The sequence below is a fragment of the Urocampus carinirostris genome, chromosome 8 (genome assembly GCF_059441175.1).
Source record: "Urocampus carinirostris isolate Australia breed hairy pipefish chromosome 8, RoL_Ucar_1.0, whole genome shotgun sequence".
Taxonomy (NCBI): domain Eukaryota; kingdom Metazoa; phylum Chordata; class Actinopteri; order Syngnathiformes; family Syngnathidae; genus Urocampus; species Urocampus carinirostris.
The window spans coordinates 15,921,381-15,945,248 of NC_142356.1; the positions used below are offsets into that span (position 1 = coordinate 15,921,381).

At 38.1% G+C, this 23,868-nt stretch overlaps 1 protein-coding gene across 3 annotated transcripts; it reads left to right on the forward strand.

Annotated features, from left to right (window-relative positions):
• The first annotated feature begins 559 nt into the window (after positions 1-559).
• On the forward strand, positions 560-22,960 carry map2k7 (mitogen-activated protein kinase kinase 7). 3 transcript variants are annotated; one of them, XM_088341735.1, is made up of 13 exons: positions 560-723; positions 4,984-5,031; positions 8,146-8,284; positions 10,069-10,135; positions 10,218-10,331; positions 10,412-10,531; positions 11,113-11,220; positions 11,337-11,516; positions 11,602-11,682; positions 13,011-13,153; positions 13,237-13,282; positions 14,398-14,460; positions 14,541-22,960. In XM_088341735.1, exons 1-13 carry the CDS (start codon positions 600-602, stop codon positions 14,592-14,594), a joined length of 1,287 nt encoding a protein of 428 aa, XP_088197861.1. In that variant the 5' UTR covers positions 560-599; the 3' UTR covers positions 14,595-22,960. The 3 variants fall into 3 exon arrangements, with proteins under 3 accessions (XP_088197861.1, XP_088197860.1, XP_088197862.1); XM_088341734.1 differs by having other exon boundaries at positions 14,398-22,960; XM_088341736.1 differs by lacking the exon at positions 4,984-5,031 and having other exon boundaries at positions 14,398-22,960.
• The last annotated feature ends 908 nt before the right edge of the window (positions 22,961-23,868 follow it).

Genomic DNA, 23,868 nt, shown 5'->3' on the forward strand with positions numbered 1-23,868 from the left:
AACGTTAAGTGGAAGCAGGAAACCTGTTAAGAACGCATAACACCAGGGTTGGGTAGGGTTACTTTAACTGGATTACTTTCAATTACTTTTGGATTACTCCAATACCAAAATTGCTAATAAAAGACAAAAGAAATTAAATATGAATAAAATGACTAAATTTTGTGCACGCTTGGGGAGTAACGGAATACATGGAACGGCAAAAATGATGTTGGCAAGCTGTTTGGATTTATTTTCATTTTGTTTCTGTCGCATTTTATGTTAGTTTTGCCGGGGATCAAAGCCAGGAGAGAAAGCTTACCACGTGTTGTGAGTCAAAATTGTATTTATATTTAGTTTCTTTTGTCTTTTATTAGCATATTTGTTATTGGAGTAATCGAAAATTAATTGAAAGTAATCCAGTTAAAGTAACCCTACCCAACCTTGCATAACACAACACACGATTCAAATCAGTGAAATCGCGAGACAGAGAAAAGTAAACCGCGTTATAGCGAGGGCTCACTGGACATCAATACGCGTCTTTCTGTCTGCGTTTACGTCACTGAACCCAAAGGTGGCAGTATCGAACCCTGCTCCACGGGGAGCTCATTTTTTTTTTCAAGATGTCCTCGCTGGAACAGAGGTTGTCGCGGATCGAAGAGAAACTAAAGCAGGAAAACGAAGAAGCTCGGCGGAGTATGGACCTTAAAATCGACATGAGTCCCCATAGATCCCACGCCAGACCCAGTGAGTGTCCGCCGGTGTTGCCTGGGCTTCCCGCAAAAGGCCAGAATAACTGTCGGGGGGGGGGTGAAGGAGAGTGGCTGTTATGCTCCCACTTAGCCGCTGTGTGCTAACCAGACAGCTACATAAACAAACACTGACGTTCGTGTTAGACGGCGTCATGGTTCGCGAGGGAGCTTGTCTCGCGTTGGAAACTAGTCCTGGTGGGCGTCTAAACGGAGTTTTAAAAGAATGGACGACTGTCATAAAGTCTTAAGCCAACAGTCGCCTACATAATGTGTTGGGTTCTGCGCTGTCAAACATGCTAAGCTAACATGCTAACAGACCCGATTCGGCGGCAGGCCCCACGCAACCCGTCTAATGTAACGTTTTATTTTACGCATTTCTTTTTATTTTATTTTATTAGTGACTAAAAATAACCGTAATAAGGCTCGCTTACATAATTTAGCCCAACGAGTATTACACCATGATAAATTGGCAACCTAACATTAAAATCTGATCTCATCTCATTAGCTGCACCGCTTATCCTCAGTAGGGTCGCGGGGGTGCTGGAGCCCATCCCAGCAATCATCGTGCAGTGTGCAGGGGACACCCTGAACTAGTTGCCAGCCAATCGCAGCGAACACAGGGACAGACAACTCACTCGCTCATTCACACCTAGGGACAATTTGGACCGGCCAATCCACCTGAAATGCACGTCTTTGGAATGTGGGAGGAAACTGGAGTGCCCGGAGGAAACCCACGCGAGCATGGGGAGAACATACAAACTCCGCACAGGAAGTCCGGTAGCTGGATATTAACCCACACAGGAGGTTCCCGAGACCGCTAACCACTGTGCCGCCGTGCTGCCCACATTAAAATCTGTATTTTATTATTTCTTGCATTACGTGAATATGGTTAAAATATACATGGAAGGTAAAGATAATAATTGTATTTTTTTGTAATCTTTTCACTGCCTAAATTTTTTATTTTAGTCCTGTCCCACTCAGTAAAAGCTGGTAGAAAATATATTAAAAAGACAACGGCGGCGCGGTGGTTAGCGCATGTGCGTCACAGTTCTGAGGTCATGGGTTCAAATCCAGCTACCAACCTTCCTGTGTGGAGTTTGGATGTTCTCCCAGTGCTTGCGTGGGTTTCTTTCGGGCACTCCGGTTTCCTCCCACATTCCAAAAACATGCAAGTCAGGTTAATTGGCCGGTCAAAATTGTCCTTGGGTGTGAATGAGCGAGCGAGTTGTCCGTCCCTGTGTGCCCTGCGATTGGCTGGCAAGCAGTTCAGGGTGTCCCCTGCCCACTGCCCGTGGACAGCAGGGATGGGCTCCAGCACCCCCACGACCCTACTGAGGAAAAGCGGTGCAGATAATGGATGGATGGATGGATGGATAAGTTCCATCCAAACAACATAAGAGGTTGAAAAGATGTCCTTTTCCATGTGTTAGAAATTATTTCTACATAATTGAACAACGTTAACATAACTAACACTATTTCAGACTAAATTTGGTCCACGCTGGTACTTTGTTACTATTTTCACAGGTGAGGTGCATAGTTTGCGGTGTCCTTAAAAAGTTTGGAATCAAATAATTTCTCTTAGATATATATATATTTTTATTTTTTTCCACCGTGCCTATCTGCCTTTATCTTGCTTTTATCTTACTTTTATCATTGGTATTTTGGCCACAAAGCGTGTTACGCTGAAGGGATGGAGGCATTTAGGGGCACAAGTCAAGTTTATATGTATAGCCCTTAATCACAAGAAGTCTCAAAGGGCTGTACAGACTAATATTACGATAACACCATCCCCTGATCTAAAACCTTCATGGGGTCAAGTAAAAATTCGAAAACCTCTGCATGGGGAGAATAAAGAAACCTTGAGAAGTAGAGGCACCAAATTAGCACATTCATTAGCAGTACGGTTTCCCCATTAAACACATATTATAACAAAGTGATTTCACGCGTGCTTTCTTTTATTCCAAGATGAAAATGACAAAAGTAAGAAATGGGCTATTTCAAATACAGTCCAGATGCCAAATCAAACCCCCCAAAAACATGAAAAAGGGAGAGTTTATCTGTGGGCATCTAAGAATTTCGCATACTTGCACGCGTAACAAAAGGAGCTGCATTGCTGATTTTACCAGGAAGATGGTGTCAGCAAGTAGAACATTTTGAAGTTACCACCTATATTAATACTTAGTTTTAATACTATTATCCTTAACTGATTCTTTTAAACTGTGATATTTATCTTGTAAATGTTCTTGCACCATCAAGGTGGCACTTTTTCATTTCGTTGTGCATGTTATAATGACCACAAATTTGTTTTCTCAATGCAACCAAATTTAAGACTTATACTATGACTAAATTACGTCCTAAACGGACCAGAACTGATTTATGGGAGACAAAAAAACAGTTATCAACGCAGCTTTGAAAATAATAGGCCGCTTTCTGCCTGTTCTAGAGGTTCTTGCTGGTTTGCAATACTGCAGCAGAGCCAACACCATTATAAAGGTCTCCTCTCACCCCGGCCACCACCTCTTTGACATGCTATCGGTTGCTGCTACGGGTTCATTAAAACAAGGACTAAGAGGCTCAGAGTCCGTTTCTTGCCCACGGCTGTCACCACACTTTGAAAAAAGTGCCTATCTATATAAACATGGGTATTTACATCTTATTCATGAACTTATTTTTGGAATTCAGTTTCTGCTAAATGTTATTGCACTATTTTCCATTCCACTATTTTTACGATGCATTTATAACTTGGGCCAGTCTCCAAGCACTATTTTTGCCTCCTTATCTTGACATTCTTTTCGTCTTATTTTTTTGTTTTAAGTCTTTTTTTTACGTGTTCATCCTCGAATGCCATGTCTAATCTTGTTTTAAACCATATCCACTAGCTGTTATTCATGACAATTCTAGTTACGACTATGTCTATAAAGGACTGTAAAAGATGAAGCCTAAATTCCAACATCCAAAAGAAATCTTGAGCTGGGTTTACTTCAGTCCTCCAAACTGGTTTATTTGCATTCCAACTGTGATTTCTTGCTGGTGCTCAATGTTGACAAAATTTATGTTGATATTGATGTTGATATTTATATGGTATGCTTTTAGGTTTAAATAAATCCTCTAGTTTAATCATCTTCCAACTGGGATTTTTTGTGACTTTATATTTATGGACTTCACAACATATTCCTTCTATCCCTGCTGGATTGTAGTACAAATGTAAATTCTATTCTGTACAGTACGAAGTTGACGGAACTTATTAAAATGAGATGATTTAGTAAATTTTTTCACTGCACAGCTGCTATTTAAGGTCAGCAAAAACATAGTGCCAGAAAACATCAGTAAATTATTCATTCGGAAAGAGGGAAATTATAACTTAAGGGGGCTGTAGTGAATTCACAGCGCCACATGCCGGTAGCAGCGGAAAGAGGCACTACAGTAATGTCCTGTACTCTAAAAAGGGTGCACACAATCCAAAATCAAAGTTTGAGCAACGTCCAGATATTTTTCCACATGTCAGTATGTTCTGTTGTTCGTAACTCAAATGTTTGTAAGTAGGGGAGCGTCTGTTCAAGATTTTGAGACCCTGGCGGGAGTAATTAGATTTGTTTACGACTGAATATTTTATTCCTGCTGTCCAAATGATTAAAATTAGATGATTTAGTAAAGTTTTTCACTGCACAACTGTTATTTAAAGTCAACAAAAACATAATCCCAAAGGTGAGAACCAATAGGAAAGGTATGTGTGTGTCTGTGTGTGGAGTCAAGCTTTGGAACGGATTGCAAGACGAGATCAAACGGTGTCCAACTATTCACTTGTTCAGGTTTAGATACAAAGGAACATTCCTGGAGGAATACAGAGACGAGGAGGATGGGGTATGAGTGGTGCGAGAGATTTGGAATAGTGCGTCTAGTTAACTTTTTGGTTATTGTTGCTATTCTTATATCAAAACTGTTATTATTAATATCACTACATTTGTTGTTATATCATTGGTACATTTGGTGGGGAAGATGAAGGGGTAGGTAATATAAGCATTTGGTTCTTACTACCCCTTTCGAACACATTATGTAACGTTATTTTGATGTTCGAATAGAGTTTTCATTCATTTATTCATTATTCAACTTGACACTCATGATTGATCAATTTGTTTGTGCCGATACTGTGTTTCAGTGTTCTTCGATTGCAGTGTGTGTGAGCGAGAGTGATTGTGGTTGTAGCTGCAGTACAGTAATGTGAGCGCGTGTGTTGTATTTTCTTCCCTCCGTCTAGTCATCGTGATCCAGCTCAGTCCTGCTCCAGCTCCTTCCCAACGTGCAGGTATCATTCAATCCATCGCTCTCGCTGCCATTGCACAACGCACTTCTACCCACCCTCATTTATACACCCTCTCAAGGTTACCCACGCCACCACCGTTTTTCTTAATTCTTTTTCACATTGCCTCATTTTAATGTGGTCCTGCTTCTTCTGACACGTTGGTGCTAAATGTTACCAGTCTACTTGCTGTTCAAAAAGCCTACGATGCTATATAGCTCAGTTTTGATAATTAGTTGTTAGTAATAGAGCGATATAGCTAGAAGCTAAATATGGCTAGCTAGTGGCTACGTTTTCATCTCTAACAATAGAAACAGATTTACCTACACTTCTGCCCACTCTAAGTAGCTAGCTGGCATAGAAGGTAAACTACACATTTGGTCAGCTAGTTTATTATATAAAGCGATGTAACTCAATTCTGCTAGCTAGTAACTAGCTCATAGTAGAGGGTTATAGCTTGAAGTTACATTTAGATGGGCTAGTATCTACATTTACATTTCAATCGATCAAAACAGGTCTACTTACCAGTCAACCTGATGTGAATGGCAAACTAGCTTACAATATAAACTACAGTACATATTTGGCTTGCTAGTTTACTACATAACGCTATATCAGGGGTCTCCAACGTGGTTCCTCGGGCACCACGATGCCACCGAAGGACAGCTGAGGTGCCCGCAGACCTGTTCTAAAAAGAATTAACCAGTCATTGTGTTTTTCTGGAGAAATTCTTTTTTTAGTGACTATTTAACCCTGCTTCAAACAATGTACCTGGTTTTAACATAGTAATAACATGATAAGTTATTTTACAAATACTTATCAAACTTGGTGCACTTTGCGCTAAGAGGTAACAAAAAGTATCTCTCCGCTTGAAAAGGGTTGGAGACCCCTGGCCAAGACCATAGTAGCATGACCTCTGAGTTTTTGCTTTTTTAAGTACATACTCAAAGAAATTTTGAAGGGTAATGTAAAACTCTGAATGAAATAAAGGTAAATAAATGCGTATTTAATTTAAAAAGGGGGGGTCCAAGTCAGCTCAGTTAGTTCTAAAATGCAACTATGATTACTGTGTGTATAATTTGAAATCAATGCTACAACACATTGTCAATATAACAGTATTTATGTGGCACTAATTTATCCACCATTAAAATGTTAGAGCACAATTTTAATTCTAATGTTGTGGTTGAGTCAAGCTTTTGATTTTGATAGTTCAAATTCTATATTGCTATATTTCAAGAAATGCCAAATATAAAATATGTCACATATATAAAATAAAACAGATATGTTGCAATGCAGATTATTCTGTAAACTTGTAGCCAGCTGGTCGCATGGCATTTAAGGAAATGATTCCTTTGTACCAAGTCAAGTCATTTTTATTTGTATAGCCCTTTCTATTCCTAATGTTTTGAATTCATTTTTTACTGCTAATGTTTGACTAATCAAGAATCTCTTGCAACACATGTGTCAAACCCGTGGCCCGCCACATTTTATGTGGCCTGCGAGAGCTTAAAAATTCTGAGTGTCCAAAAATAAGCGGTTCGAAAGATTGGTTTGAACAAAAACTACACTTCCCACAATGTTTGTCAACTACGATACCCGTGAAATAATGGCTCGGCTTTACTACAAACCAATATTTTCATATTTTTGCCAATAAGTGGAATTGAAAAATAAAATCTCTTGAAAATATCCAAGATTTTTTTGTTGTTATACATAGTTTATTACATACATGTGTAGGACATTCATTCAATGCAAATGTAATGTTTGTGACTTAAATAATTAATAAATTCATAGTTACTTTACATTAAGGAGTAGTTACATTTATTTTGCATACCAATTACATATAGTTACATTTATGAGTTACATTATGCACTATGAGGACAGCCATTACTCTGATGTGGCCCTGTGTGCAAAATAATTTGACACCCATGTCCCACAACAATGAGGCATAGACTTGGTTGCTGTTTATTTTTTATCGTCAACACCCCCTAAAATCACACCCACCTTTAATCTTTCCATTCCTCTTCACCTATCTGTGTGTCAGTGAGTGGCAGGGCAGCAATGGCGTGTGATTGTGTGCGCGCAATGCCAATGTTCGACCATTAACCTCAAGTTTGGCTGGACGCAGAGGCCAACTAGTGCATGCAGCTTTTCTGCACGCCGCATTGTTTTGTTTTCTTTTTGGGGTGGGGGTTGGATTGCGGGCTTTTGTGTTTCAACGCAGTCTCTAATACAGCATCCCCGGAGTGGGGTGAACACTCATTTTCCTTCCCCGCGTTTGTTCGCCTGTTACTGAAATGTCCTCTAACTTCCAGCTGCACTATGGCCGATGTTCCTCCTCACTTGCAGGGGGCGGCGTCTGCAACCTTGTGGCTTTGTTTGCGTCTTCTTCTCCTCCTTCCGGCTCTGTTCTCCTGAGCTGGCCAAACTGTGGAGATGCACTCTTACTAACCCCTCACCAAGCATTTTTCCCTCTACAGGCTCCAGGATATGAACATCTGCTGCATCTTGGGCTTGCATGAAGCTAGCCCTACCATAACCCAGTGTAGCAGTACAGCTACTTAACACTTTTCAAAGGGATAGGTACAGAGTTATCCCATAACATTCAGTATTGAAACCGTCAACTGACAGGGTTAGAAATTGCAACCAATACACTAGCAACAAAGGGCAGATTTACAGGGTGAGATCTTTATAAAAAAAAAAGCTCACAAAACAGTCTAGGTTGATAACAACTGATTAATGTCCAACATTTTCACAATATTTGATTCCCTTAGGGCAAAAGTCAAAATACACTAGGAGTGTCAAAAAGAGGAATACAGTACTGCAGATAATTTCAACACATTCTTTACCAAAAAATAGGTGGTATTTAAAATCCATTTAGTTCTTGATATTTTTTAAAATAAATGTATTATTTTCAATCTTGTATAAAGTGGGCCTCCATTTAGTGGTTGTTTGTTGAATTACACACAGAATGAACAAATTCTAAACATTTATTATTAGTACAAATAATACTAACATTTAACCCACGTTTACAAACATTTTTCTCAGTTTACTTGAAATCACTAAAAGGGAGTTTTTCGATGCTGTTAGACACAAATACTGATCATGTCCTCCCTCTTGCACCAGCCCTTCAGCTGCCCCTGGCCAATGACGCGGGAAGTCGCTCATCATCTTCAGAGAGCTCTCCTCAGCACCACCCTTGCCGCCCCAGACACATGCTTACTCTCCCCACCCCACAGTACGGCTTACAGAAGAGTCTAGAGAAGTATGTCAGCTTGCGAACATACGCTCCTTTCTAGGGCCTAACCCAAACTTTTTGCCACAAAATAAAATTCTGATCTTGCACGAAAGTGTCATAAACGCAGCTTGATCTTGTCTGGCTGGCACACCTTGGCTTTGTCGGTTGAGCAACAGCTCCTTGTGGAGTTTTATGAAGATATAAAATAAATTGCAAAAGAAAGAAAAACAATTTATTTATTTATTTAAGGAAAGTGAGAAACCCCAGCAGACAACTGCAGACCAGCTCAATGGATAAGTCGGACAAAAATGTGAAATTTACACAATGCTTTACTAGAACTGCCAGAATGATTATTGAAGAACTTAAAGTGTTCCTTCTAATGCCCAATAATCAAAACTTGAAAAATGTTCTTTTAAATGTCACAATTGAACCTAAATAAAAAGAGAGGGCAAAGTCTATTCTGGTGCTGTGTTTTTGGCCCCCAGCAACCTACATAAAAATCACAGGCCATGAGAATTTATACCTCTCATTGAGATGGTCATTTCTAAGGCTAGGTTCATGTTTCAGTAAAATTTGATTTTTGCACAAACATCACCCTGTAAAATTCCATCCTAACGGTATGTATCTGATTTTCTTCACACCAGACCCAGGCCACTTTCATATGCGGTTTCTAAATCCAATACATATCTGATCTTTTGGAATGCAACTGCTGTGTGAACGGTTTAGACGCATTAATGCGACCTGCATTCAACAAGGTGGGAGGAAGCAGAGAAATCAACAACTATGGCGGACGAAAACACTGAAAGCGTACAGTGGAGGGAAAGCAAGGTTTTGGATGTAATTAATATTTGGAGGGACAACGCTGTCCTGTTAACATCCATGAGTACTTCCGCAAAAAGTGAGCGCACTACTTGTCACGTTACGTGTCCTCTTCTGCAAATGCGGGACACTTTTGGTGTTCACACAGGAGCTAACATACGAGTCGCATTTAGTTTGAAATGTGAAGGATCTCACAAAATCGTTGTATTTTACCCCAAAAATCGGAGTTGAGCATTAAGCTCTGGCAGTGTGAATCTAGCATAAATGCTCTTCGAGTTATTAGGACTTCCTTGTCCAGAACAAAAATGGCTAGCCGTTTTAATGAGGGAACTGATGAATCAGAGTTGGACCTATAGATATTTTGTTACCATTGCCAAAGACTTTATTGATACAACTTTAGCAAATTGTTTTCACTTTTTAAGATCTCAAAAACGGCATTAACACATATATTTATCAAAGTTCTTATAATAACTTGATAAGCATTCTTAATTGGCATAGTGTATAACACATGACCAGTCAGAAATAAATATATCAAATGAATGATGATCAAATGATCGTTGCAATTATACCGTCAACAGACTAATGAAATCAAAATCAAGTAGTGCTAAAAAACCTATTAATTTTTTACATTGTTGACTGTAGTAGTGCTAGCTGTATCTCTGGGGATCATCTTAGCCTGGTTGTTGGCCCTGTCTCTAGTTTAACTGTAGAGAATAAATCACTATACACACTTAGTTGAGCTGAATTCAACCTACTTTCATGCAACTGTTTTTTGGCTTTGTGCAATACCCCCCAGGACATTTGATTCTTTGACGTACAAGTATATTTCTAAATGTCAATATGACTTCCTATTTAGTAATGTGTAACACGGCCAAAAACTATGTGGAGCAGCAACAAAAAACATTGACTGATGGTCAGGCCCCATGTTGACACTTCTAAATTCTGTATAACATTTATGTGGAATATTTTAATTTGTGTGTTTCTCTTCATAGTGCAGAGATTGACCAGAAATTGCAAGAGATCATGAAACAAACGGGTTATCTTAAAATCGACGGCCAGGTGAGTGACCTAAAGAGAATTCTGCATGTGTATACCCAAGTAAATCCAATGCACTCGTTACATGTGCGTTGTCATTTCACAGAGGTATCCGGCCGAGGTGTCGGATTTGATTAACGAGGGGGAGATCGGCAGTGGGACCTGTGGGCAGGTCTTCAAAGTGCGCTTCAAGAAAACTGGTCACGTCATCGCAGTCAAAGTAAGACATTGTACTTTCTATCTTGGGTCAATTGTGTTCTATTGAAATGTTCAATCAAATGTGTATGCGTGTGTCCTTAGCAAATGCGGCGAACAGGAAACAAAGACGAGAACAAAAGGATCCTCATGGACCTGGACGTGGTGCTGAAAAGTCACGACTGCCCTTATATCATTCAATGCTACGGTGCCATAGTTACTAACGTAGGTGTCATTTTTAACATGTTCCAATGAAGCTTTTAAAGTAGAACCACATTCTTAAAAACACACTTTGAGAACAACTGCATAATTATGCGCTGTATTGGATTTTTCAGGTACTTTTAATTTTGTTATTGAGGTAAAATCACCTCGTGTCTACATTGTTTTACTGTGTGGGGTCACCAACATAACAGCAGGAGAAACATCTGAGAAGCTTGCAGACTGGTTCTTAAAATGGCTCGCGAGTAATGGGTATTAGTGACTTCATTGGAAATTTGATTTTTAACTCGAATAAGATATCTGTATCTTTAAATACATCATCAATTCTTACCAAATTGAATATGGCCCATAATGCGCTCAGTTGTCTTATACAAGGCATATGTTTTAGTAGTAGGCTGAGCCTATTTTACCTGTACTTCTAATCACAACCTGTTAATAACATAGTTGTAACCTATACAAATGGTAGCCCTTTGCACTCAACATTAACAAAAAAAGTAGCTTCCGCTTCAATAAGGTTGGTGACCCCTAACTTGATCTTTATTGTCAACTCCATCCACCTGACTACATTTGACAATTTTGCTTTACAGACAGATGTATTTATTGCCATGGAACTGATGGGAACGTGTGCTGAAAAGCTCAAGAAGAGAATCCAAGGCCCAATTCCAGAACAAATTTTAGGAAAGATGACAGTTGCAGTAAGTGTCGCATTGAAGTCTCTCTGCAAAGATTATTGCAGTCATTTGAGTAATTTATTAACAAAAACAAATCAAAACGAGCTGTCTCAAATATGTTGTTGTTTTTTTCACAACAGATAGTAAAAGCCTTGCTGTATCTGAAAGAGAAACATGGCGTCATCCACCGTGACGTGAAACCCTCCAACATTCTCCTAGATGCGAAAGGTCAGATCAAACTGTGCGACTTTGGCATCAGCGGACGCCTCGTCGACTCAAAGGCAAAGACTCGAAGCGCTGGCTGTGCTGCTTACATGGCGGTACGATAAAATCTTTGTTTAAACGACCACAACCATCAGACTCATCAATACCAAAATGCTTGTTTTTATAATTTTATCGGTGCAGCCCGAGAGAATAGACCCTCCCGATCCCACGAAACCCGACTATGACATCCGAGCGGATGTGTGGAGCCTTGGTATTTCTCTGGTGAGACATTTTCAATCTTGCATGTCATATTTTGTCATTCTTCAGTGGGTTACGCTTTGTTTTCATGCAAAAGTGAGCTGTGGCCTACCCAGCAGATTTTGGGCATGGGTCTCGGACTGGACTGGTTCCAGCCAATCGCATGACACAAACACTAGAAAAAATATATATTTCACAATGATTTAATGTTTTACATTTATCAAGTGTGGTTGCACACAGTAAAACAATGTAGACAGAAATATAAATTTAAAGTGAATGCATGATTTCTGCAAAGTAGCTTTAAAATTGTGGATGACTAAAGTCAAAAGGAAAATAGGTAAAACAAAATCCACAACTTAGTTTAGAAAACAACAAATACATTTGAAGTAAAAAAGAAATATTAGTTTTTTTTTTAAATTAAAAAATACAAACATTTTACTGTGTTATCTCATTCCTCCCCCCAACAATGAATTAAAACATTTTTACGTATCATATTATATTTTGAGACATGAAATTATACTGACAGATTTGGTAAACAATATTTCAATATTTTTTTATAAATCATTTTGGGAAAATTCGGATATCAAACAAACAAAAACACATTTTTCACTTGGTGATATTTAGACTAATGACAAAGGAGTAGAAAATCGGTGCTTCTAAATCAGGGGTAGGCAGACTACATTCCGCGGGCTACAATGCATCCAGGCAGGCTTTGTCAAAATATATTGATAATATTATAAATAGAATGGTTAAAAAATGTAATTCTAATAAAAATGTGTTTATTTGGTGCCATTGTTGTCCCTAGTGTACCCAACATTCAAATAGCTAGCTACAGTTTTCTTTACCTGCTATATTGTTTTTACAAGGTATTTATTTGATTTTTATTTGATGAAAAAACACTTCTGATCTAGCCAAATTTCGTTTAGAGTTTTTCAATAAATATGATCAAATTCAGTCCTTAAAATTGGACATACTTAATGACTCTGCTTTATTTTTTTGTGTTCTGAGTGTTGCTACTCTAAAAAGACTTATGTTTTTATAAAAAATATTTTTGCATGAATGCAATGTTGTCAAAAAATGCCCAAAATAAGATACGTCTTTTCAAAATGAGTGCATTATCTTTGTTTCCTTATGTTTTGCTAAGGTATCAGATTGCAGAGTGTGTCGTTAAATATGAAAACAATCAAATATATTTTGCTCTCTTTTCTCCTGGCCTGGCCCTTCTGCCCAATTCAAATGCAACTCAAAACTGTGCCCACCCTGGTTCTTAATTCCTGTAAAAAAGAATTGTACAATGTCGTCCCCGAGTCAAACTGAACCTAGCACAATTTGCCGTTCGTTATGCTCTCTAGGTGGAGTTGGCCACAGGACAGTTTCCTTACAAGAACTGCAAGACGGATTTTGAGGTTCTGACCAAAGTCCTGCAGGAAGACCCCCCGCTGCTGCCTCTCAGCATGGGCTTTTCCCTTGATTTCCAGTCCTTCGTCAAAGATTGGTGAGCTACCCATATACATAATTTTTTAAAAAAAACACTCTGGTTAATGCAGAATTTTCAGAAAAATCTGTTTATATCCACAGCCTCACTAAGGATCACAGAAAAAGGCCAAAATACCACCAGTTGCTGGTAAGACTAGAATTGACCTCAAACGCGATTAGCTAATCACAGTACGCATATCCATATTTATTCTCTGCTTGTACGTCCAGTTTTTGTTTGTTTTTTCTTTTACACTTAATAATCGTTAAACGATGTGAATGGGGTACATGCAAATCCGATACTAGGTATCCTGAGAGGCTGGGCGATGTAGTGTATTTTTTACCCTCTCCCAAGCCACTTCTAGATCGAGTGTCTGCTCTGGATAAAGTTGTGCAGTTGACTACAGCACCAACTCAACGTAAATAAAGTTAATAAGGATGTCTACATCTGTTCAATATAGTATTTGAGGCAACATATTTTAACTCTGCTGTTTGTTTATAACGTTAACATCTTTAATGTTAGGCTGACGTTTGCTAATGTTAGCGCTTGCCTGTGCCGTACATCACATCACTTTTGTTTACTGGTATTTCAGTGGCCTGTTATGTGATAATTTTTGTACTTTGATAATCATACGCGATTGTTGGCTTTTGTCCAAAAAGCTGGACCTGACTTGTACTATGGTTCTAATCCCAATCATGTGCCAGATCAATGACATCGAAATTTTTAGTGTACATTAATAGATATTTACCAATGCCTAATATATCATTAAACTCTGCTCTGCTCGACTAAGACTAAGCATTAAGCTATGACTAGACTATTAAAACAGGTCACGTCAAGATAGGTTCATCAGTTGAAGGTAAATCATTTACCCTTCAGTGCATAAGCAATGCTGACCCTCTATCTTGTTAAGATGGTGGAAAGCTTTTTCACATTTACATTGTGACCTGTACATTTTTACTTGAAGCTGATGCTTTTTTATCGACCTTCTCAACAAAAAAAACCTGACTTTAAGATGATATGAGGTCTTATGGGCGCAAAACGCATTAATTGCCTCCTGCAAAATGTCTTCTACTGTGACACTAGATCTAGCGCTCCGAACAGAATGTTGAATGTTTGTCTGTCTGAGTGAGCAGAAGGGGCTGAGCTACAGGTCAATTAGCCAACGTTTGGAAATTGGACTGACATCAAGTGTGACCGAATTCTGCCTCACATTAGTAAGGCCACCTAAAGTCCAGCTTCAACTGTCTGTTTTTCGCCTGTCTTAGGAGCACAGCTTCATCAGACGTTACGAGGTGCTTGAGGTGGACGTGGCCGGTTGGTTCCAAACGGTGATGGATCGCACCGAATCGCCCCGCAGCAGCCAGTGTTACAGCCATCACCACCAGCTCCACTCTTCTCTGTTCAGCAGGTAGCGAGCGGAGATTCCCTCGCCCGCCGTTCTCAGCTGTCCTCTCAAATGTAGTCGAGCCTCAGCCGAAAGACGCTAGCTTTTGGACTCCGAGAAGCCCTCTTAGAGCTGAACGGCGACGGATTTTCCAGGCGGCGGATTTGACGCAGGGAGGAACTGCTTAGACGGGTTAGCATGTGCAATCTGGACAGGCAGACATGGGAGGGAGGTGTGCACCATAGTTTGCTAGCTTCATTAGTGAGCAGTCACACTTAAATTATTGTGTTGTCACTTTTTAGTTGTCACTTAGCATCGAGCGTCATCCGAGCCACTGTCACATGTGCCGCATGCGTTGAGTGTGTCCGGGTGTGAACACAGTCACGAGTTGGCTTGAATTAATTTGGCACTGGAGTACGTTTAATTGTTTTCACTATTCCAGTTCAAAGCCAGGCTTGTACAAACAGTGTAATCTCTTTATATTTTTTTTTTTAATATCTTGATGATCGTAGTCTGAATATAAAAGCTGCAACAAACACATTTTATTTTTATTTTTTTTTACATTTAAATTACATATTGATTTTTTTATTAACCAATCGTACAACCTTAGACTTATTCATCACAATCTTCTCCAACCGCATTAGTTTAAAATTGATATTGTAAAGACAAATATATGTGATTTAGTAACTAGTTTTAACCCAACATAATGGCCAAAAACGTTCATTATTATTATCCGAAGCAAAATTAATCACTAATGTCATGCTAAAAAATGTAACCTCTAAAATATTCACTTTTAATCCAACCCCAAAACTATTACCCTTTTTCCCAAACACACATTTTTATATTGTTAACAAAAAATAACAACACAAAGTCTGGCCAAGGTAATAGATTTCTTGAAATACGAAATTTACCAAATTGTGTCCTGAGCTTTCATTCCAACCTCTCAAAATTGTTTTCTTCTCAAAATCTTTTCCTAAAGACGGTAATTACTTACTAACAAGAAGCTCAAATGTGAAGAATTTCCACAACCAAAAGCTTATTCAATGATGACCAAAACGATGATTAATTTGATAAACGAGGAGGTCTTAATGAGTGGACTATATGCACAATTACCAAATATTAAAGCAATCGATTGGTGAAAAATATAACAATTTAATATACTGCTTCTATGGAGATAATCTATTGTTTACCTTTATTAATGGGGTAATGAACTTAATTCCCTTTTTTTAGAATTCACTCATTTTTGGACATCCACCATTTATTTTAGTGTATTGCAGATTATTTCAGCCTCATTTGTAATACTGATTAATCAACTTTCAATTGAACAACTTATAGTGTATTATATGTAAATTGACCTCAACCTTTTTTGTAGTTAGTCGATGATGAGTTATCTGATAGGGAATCGAGTAGGTTACAATGGTAAAGTATACTCAAGGCCACTAGTGGGGGCTGTAAACTTGCTGCTTTCCTTTTTCTGTGGGGAGTTGCAAATGTTCAACTCGTACAAAAAAATAGAAACGAGGGTTACTACCTGCCCCCCACCCAACTTGGTTGTCTACCTTGTCCTCTCTGTCAGCCTCTTCTGTGTTTTCCAGACCAAAGGCCAACAGACTAGTTACGGTGAAATACGTAAATAACTAGCGTTCAAACCTTACTTTGTGCTCGAACCAGACGTATTATGCAACTACCCGAAATTATTTTTAGTTTTTGATGATATGAGGGATATTTTCGTTCAATATGATAACTACATTATCACGATTTGTGCTTTTTTTCTCACTACACTCTAGTAAGTAATACTAGAAGTTGATCATTTATTAAATGTTTACTTTCTAGATTAATGGCTGAAGCATGTTATAAAACTTTTTATCCACTCTTCAATTATTTTGCACTCCCCAAAATTAAACTTGTGTCCTATTGGCTGGGGTTTGTTTACTTTATATTTTTGATTTGTTTTAATCCTAAAAAAGTGAAGTCCTTAAAATGAACAAAAGTATTTGATATATAAAAATGTAGCGAATTCCTAATTATCTGGATTATTTTTCACCAAGATTAGATAAAAGAAATAGTTGGAAAGAGTAGAATTATTTTCCACACGAGACTTTAAGGCGCACTCTAAAAAACTAATCCAAAAGCGCGCCTTATAGTCCAGTGCACCTTATAAACCAGAAATAAGGTAAATAAAATCGTGAATGCATAATTATAACTAAATGCCTCAACATGCAGTAACCATTTGTAAATAAATCTATTAATTTTAGTTGTGAAACCATGTGTGTGAATGTTATTACTTATGTTCTACGAATGTTTTTTATGCAAACCTCGCTTTCACTGTCAATTAATTTCACGTACCCAATAGTCAGGTGCGCCTTAATTACCACGCAAATATTATTAAAGGTGCGCTTTATAGTCTCTAAAATATGGTATGTTTTCCATTTCAAGATCAAAACAATGACATTATTTTTCTACCAATTGGGTTGGGATTTTTTTAATATGTATATTTTGGGGCTAATGTGTAAACTTATTGTATTAAAAATCAAATTTTGTAGATTTATAAAATGATAACAGCTACCCTAGAGATTGTGCATTGAAATCCATCAAATGAATACACTATTATTTTCAACTGTACATTTCTTGTGCCTAGTAACTAATACCAGCTCTCTTGGTAGTTGTATTAATCGTTTCAAAAGCAATGTCATGTAATTCCCAAATGATGTACTCATATTTGCTCATTTTAATTGCAGGACTCATGTGACAGTGTAGTTTTTGTAAAATCCACTTTGTTTACTTGAATGTTGTTTTTGTGCAGAGGAATGAAATAGTGAAGGCTTGACTGACTAGGCACCAAAGCGAATAGAAAGAAGGGTGAGGAGTGGTACTGCGCTAAACAGGAAACGGGAAAGTGTTCGGAGGTGTGTGGGAAAGGTGGATGGAAGTAAAATAGAAAGGGAAGGGACGTTGTAGAGAAAGTGCAAGTAAAGTCAAAAGAGGTCAAGTATGTGCTAAAAGGGAGGGAAGTGAGGGGCAAATATTCATCATTGTACAAAGATTTTATGGTGTTACACCAATTTTTACTTTTTTAGCTAGTAAGCAAGTTTATGATTTGTAATTTTCCATTTAAAGTATTTATTTACTGCTGCTACTATTTTGTATCTAAATTGTGTTCATTGCTTTAGACGTCGCCGTCGCTTTTTTCCCCCAAAGGACAAATATTTTTTTGCCAAATATGTGAATTCCAATGCAGAGTGCGAGTTTTCTTTTTCTATTCTTTTTACCAAATACTGAATAGCATGTTTTGTGGAAAAGCAAATGAGGAAAAAGTACTAGGTTATCACGCTCATCACAAGTTGGGTGCGTTATAGGTTGTCTGCCTGTCCAGACGTTCTAGGTCACGTCCGTTCTCTCCAAGCTTGACAACTGCTCACCAAAGGTGGCCACAACCCGAAAATTACATTGTGGCGACGGCTTATGACTTGCTTTCAGCTATATATACACTGTAAATATCTATATTTGTGTGTTTGTGTGTGAGTGGCTATATTGGGGCATTGCAGCGTAGCAGTGACCCCACCGATCCCCTTCCTTTTGTGTGCATTTTTATACTGTACAGCAGGAGACTGGCGCATCGCGTCGCAAAAATCAGAGACGAGCAGTAAGATGAAGTACAATCGGTGTACTTGATATAGTCATGTGATTCAGCTAGTGCTAAAAAAAAAACACAACAATATCATTCGTTAAATCAGATCAAATGAAAACATGTTCCAATCGGGCAGTGGTCAGCAACCGCAAATGTTGAAAAAGCCATAACAGACTAAAATAACAAAAAAATGTCTGAAGCCAGCCTTTAAAATAATCAAAATAAAGGGATTCATACACAAAATTTACCCTCATTTTTAACAAAGTTGTCCTTAGCAGCAACTCAAATAAAAAGGTACATAAAACTTAAATAGCTCCCTGATTTTTTTTTACAATAAATAAATAAATATGTCAATACAACCAACATGATTTTCTACCCCAGACTCAATATACTCAAAAATCTCAATATTTTTAGCCGTCTTGATTTACAGGCATGACGAGACTCATGAATTGGCACTAACGAGTTTACTCCGCTCTAACTTTATTTTTCCTGCTTCAGTGGCTGCGCCCCCGCTTATCCAGTCAGAAGGCGCGGGGTGTGTACCGTCCAAGACGGGAGGGGAAGCGAGGGAGAGAGAAGCTCTGCTCCATCTTAGCCTAAATAATCGGCTTGTCGAAGGAAAAAAAATGCTGACACCAATATCCGTGAAATTGCCAGATTTCTGTGCCGATAATAATATTTTAAAGTTTGGACCCACAAATCAAGTCCTTTATTTTTATATCTGAATTGAACATCAGAGGAAGTTATCTTTTTTTAAAATGCTTATCTTTTCTCAATTGGCATAAATGTCAGTTGGAGTTTCCTTTAATCGACAAGGAACAGTAACAAGGGACACTTCAAATGATGCCCTACCTTTTAGGCTTGTGGTTTAAAATCCAATTAGACTTGTAAAAAAACAGAATTCAGTTTCAGTCTTAAATTTGCGCATGTGGCTTTTAATCAGATAACCTCTGTTGTTCAGAATTTACAGTATTTCGTTCCCTCCTCATTCCCGTATCCAGGCATTTTTGAAAGAGCTGCAATGAGCCACTGGGGCTGTGCTAAAGAGCCACATGTGAGTCTAAAGCCACAGGTTGCTGATCCCCGCGCTAGGATTTCGTTCCCAATACTGGATATTAGTGAATATTTTCATTTTGAGAAATTAAATTTCAGAGGATTTTGAGTGTTTGTAATTTGAAAGGTTTGTAGAAGAGTAATCTATCATAAAATTAGCCCTTTTAATTAGTAATTGTTGAATTGTCAATCCAATCACTGTTTAGTTCAGCCTTTTGTCCACATTTTATTCTGTGAAATATTGCCTAAACTTGAAAGCCACAATTTACATCATTTAAGCTTATTTAAATCCTGGTCCTCAGAATTCAGTCAGGAATGAGTAGTTGTGTGTCCCCCAATTCTAAGTCTCCTGCTGTCTAACCTTGTTTTTGTTCCATAAGCTGATGTGCACCGACACATGTACGCGCTACTTGGATTGTAGAACAAGAGTGGGCCCAGGACGGACCCCTCTTGGAGAATTTTGTAAGCTCTAGGATAAAGCTCCCCCTCCTTGCCCTATTGTAGGCACACCAAATATTTAAAGCGACCCCACCCTGGCTTGATGTGTATATTAGCTCGCCGGCTGTGTATATAAACAACGAAGCTAGCTGCTAGCGCCTACCTAAGCTGTGCCTTGGCGTCCAGCAGCTGACTTTTTCTCTTTTTTTTTTTTTGTCAATGTATTTATGTGCGTTTAAATCCCATCTGTAAGTAAAACCAAATATCATTGTCACTATGCAGTCATGCAAAAAAAAAGATGTGGGCTTGCTACGAGCGGTACGTTCGGGAGAGGCTCCCACTCTGCCATGTGCAACACACAGCCACTTTTTACATGAGCTGGCTACATATTTAAGGATTGTATTAGAGTGGGAGGTATCTTATTTGCTTGTAGTTTTTTTAGATGAATGCTGTAAAACAAGAGAAGGTAAAGACTGTCAGAGGAATGAGGATTTGATTTTCAAAATTGTAAAAACACAATTATGTAAAATAATGGTTGTTTGTTTGACATGTTTGGATTATTTGAAAGGTCCCCCCCTTGCTGTAAAATCTACCGAGTACACGTCATTATTGCAGCTGTAACGGCAGTTTTGTATTTTCTATACCAGGGGTCACCAACGTGGTTCTGAAAAGAGCTCACCAGTCATTGTGATTTTCTAAGAACCAACTGGAATGAGAAATCATTGACATGTTCAGTGTTTTTACATGCAGGAACATTTCTTGCAAAACTCAGACTATTCAACTGTCTGATAATATCAACCTGGTGATACCATAATGGAAACATAGTGATACGTTTAAAGTTTGATAAATGATTAAAATAAGGAGAGAAGACGTCAATGAATTTTGAACTTGCAAGGAGAACAGGTGAGAGCCCAAACGTCAGAGAAAGAAATTCCAACCAGTTGTAAAAGCCCTTTCTTTTTATTAAATCTTTGAGGTTACAAAAGCAGATCCACTCTAATGGGTGTGGGTATCAAAGAACAGTAACATTATTGGCCAATAGTGACAATGATGTAAACACTGCATAATCGAAACTGAGAACTGTGAAATATCATCGTCCAATTTACAAACTAGGCAATCTCCTTTGCAGGTTTCCATTACATTACAATATTATGACAGTTTACTCAGACCTTAAGTAAGAAACAATTACTTCTCACCTTCACAAAAAGGCCACCTATGATTGGTCATTCCTTGAGTTTTTCATTTACAATAGACTTGTGGGGACCTATAGAATATGTATTTGATTTAGGGTTTACTAAAAATTAGATGTTTTAAAAATAACAGAAAATAAAGAAATCAAATCTGAGTAGCAGATAATGAATCAAATAAATATCAATAAACTAAATTGAACTACCATTAAAAATACAATTTTAATGATTACAATTAGGTATTCTGAAATATATTTTGTTTTTTTTTTGTCAATCTGGTTCAGAGAAGGAGTCCGCAACATGGTAGCACCCCATGAACACCTAAGTAAAGCGTGCACTGTTTCTGAAAAGAGCTCAACCGTGATAGGTCATTGTGATTTTCTAAGAAATTAGATTTGTAACTGTAATTCTTTCAAAATTCTGTTTAAAATTGCTCTATAATTTATACATGTAAATTACTTAGTGCCCTTATATAAGGCGGATCTTTTAATGATTGACTGAGCCTAGTCTAACTTTATTTCTAATCATTACCACCTAGTTAAGCATATCAAAACGTGTTGCCCTTAACAGAAATTCACCCCTTCTTCAGAAATTTTGGTGGCCCCTGTTCCATATTGTTAAAAAAATTGGAAATAAACAGGATTTTTTCTTTTTGCCAATAATGTCAAATTCACAATCCCACTTTATTTACAGTGTTTGTTAGAAAGCTTTATACTCCTGTTATTTTTTTCTATCATTTAGCTGTAAGCGTGTCTACCAAATGTCCTTATTGATGACGATTATTATCATTTGTGTGCACGTGTCTTTTTCTGAAATGATTCTTATAAAATACTATCATTGATATTATTCAGGGCAAAGACGACACCAAATCGAACAAAATAGATGAGGAATAACCGTATGGGACCTCTGAAGTTGTCATTTCGGCCGTTTGTTAAGAAATAATTATTCAATATCAATCGATTATTGATGCTTATTAGATGAAAATGTTTGGGAAAACATGCATTTCAGGTGAATTGGCCGGTCCAAATTGTCCCTAGGTGTGAATGAGCGAGTGAGTTGTCTGTCCCCGTGTCCCCTGCGATTGACTGGCAACCAGTTCAGGGTGTCCCCTGCCCACTGCCCGATGATTGCTGAAATGGGCTCCAGCACCCCCGCGACCCTACTGAGGATAAGCGGTGTAGCTAATGAGATGGGATGAGATGAAAATGTATCGTTTTTGAGGGGGAAGAAAGGAATGTAGAACTCGGAGTTAAAACAGCTTCACATAGGCGAATAAACCTGAGAGGTTCCACCGTTAGAAACGCAACTTTGGCTGTATGAGATCCAAACGTCTCGCTGTTGCTTTATCGTATTGTTTGGATTTCCTCTCGGAAATCCCCTCGCCCCGCTTTCGATCGGAAAATTTTGTTGATTTTAGCCATTTTGTTGATTTGATGCTGTCGTGGTTTTTCGAAAGCTTTTGTTTTCTGAGAGCTGTCATGACTGATGTTGCACTTGTGATGTTTTATTTTCTATTCTGACGGTGATGATTTTTGTTTGTGTTGCAGACCCCCCCGTCCCCTATTTTGAGTCCCGTTCGTTTTCTGGTGTGTTTATTTATCCGCGACGCAACACGATCATCATTCAAGGTGTATTTTCCTTACTGATGATATCTATTTATTACGGATGTGTGTCTTTTTATCTTGGTCATGTTTTTATTTGTACTTGAGGAGCGAGCAGCGGAAAGTATAGAATTACTATAATAATAAGTGACATAAATGTACCGAAATGCAGCACATTTAGCTTTACTGGCTTAAATGCCTTCTTTTGATTTTGTTTTATTTACTTTGTATCCCGGCAACCGAGTTTCGAGATTTGGAATCTATTTTTCTTTGTAATTTCATTGGATTATTTTTTTCGCTGTAATCAAGATACCGTTCGGTTTTTTTTCCAACACAAAGATGTATTTATCAATCGTCACAGCTTTATCGCCCCGTTTGATTATTTTCTCGCTGTTTTCTGGTTTTTTTTTGCCAGCCCCGCATCCATTTCAAAAGAAGAATAAATGCCATTCTATTGTGAATACCTCAGGATTCTTTTGATGAGTAAAAACAATAAAACACCAAAAAAAATCAAACAAATAAAAACATAAAAAGCTATCCTGTTATGGTCATGTTCTTCCAAATATGCATTATGGGATTGTTTTTGTTTACTGAAAACCAGGCGAACCAGTGTTTCTCAACAGGCGGATCGAGACCCAAAAGTGGGTCGCAGGCCTGTGTCCTGGCAAAATGATGCTCAAGAAGAAGAAACATACAGAGAGGGTCAGTTACACAATAGATGGCGATAATGCACTGTTCGATCAATTTCTCCCTGTTAAGTCAATCGCCGCCGTCCCAATTGTGTTTAAGAGGGACCCCATCTCATTTTATTATGATTTTGTTTGTTTCATTTCCTTTTTCTGTTCCCAATAATAGGTCCTAAGAAAGTTTGTGGTGAGGAAAAGTGGAAAACTGTTAGAACAGCGATCGATTTGAGGAGGGAAATGAGTGTCTGTCATTGAAGCACTGCTTGAAGCTACCTACAGTAAACGGCTTAAATGTTTTTATTTCTAGCTTTCTTTTTTACAAGTAAATTGATCTTTATCATGATTATTGTTGTTTAGGTACATATTTTTTAAAAATATTTTAGGTACAAACTTTTTTTTTAGTATGTTGGCATTTTAAATCAGTTTTAGCAGGTCGCTCATATGCGCTGTAGATGATTATGTTCAAGTACATACGGTACTTGAAGTAGTTTTGGCTTTGCTGGTCATTTTGTTTTTGGGAAAAAAAATAATATATTCTACTCTGTGTTACACTGCGCAATCTTTTCATTCCACACATTTTCTTGATTTCGGTTTCATTTTGTCATTAAGGTGGAATGGTGGGTCCTCAAGTCAGACCAGTTGAGAACCATTGCTCTAGACCAAAAGATTCAGAATTTCAACCTTCACGGGGTACATTTATAACTACACTGAATGGTCACGCCTAAAAACTGTAAAATCTTAGCTTTTCATTTTAATGAA

Excerpts from the sequence above, each read along its gene's own strand:
- map2k7 (XM_088341734.1), top strand. The coding sequence starts at position 600 with ATGTCCTCGCTGGAACAGAGGTTGTCGCGGATCGAAGAGAAACTAAAG. Across the intron at positions 11,683-13,010 it reads GGAGCCTTGGTATTTCTCTG|GTGGAGTTGGCCACAGGACA; the intron begins GTGAGACATTTT and ends TATGCTCTCTAG. Across the intron at positions 13,154-13,236 it reads CAGTCCTTCGTCAAAGATTG|CCTCACTAAGGATCACAGAA; the intron begins GTGAGCTACCCA and ends TTATATCCACAG.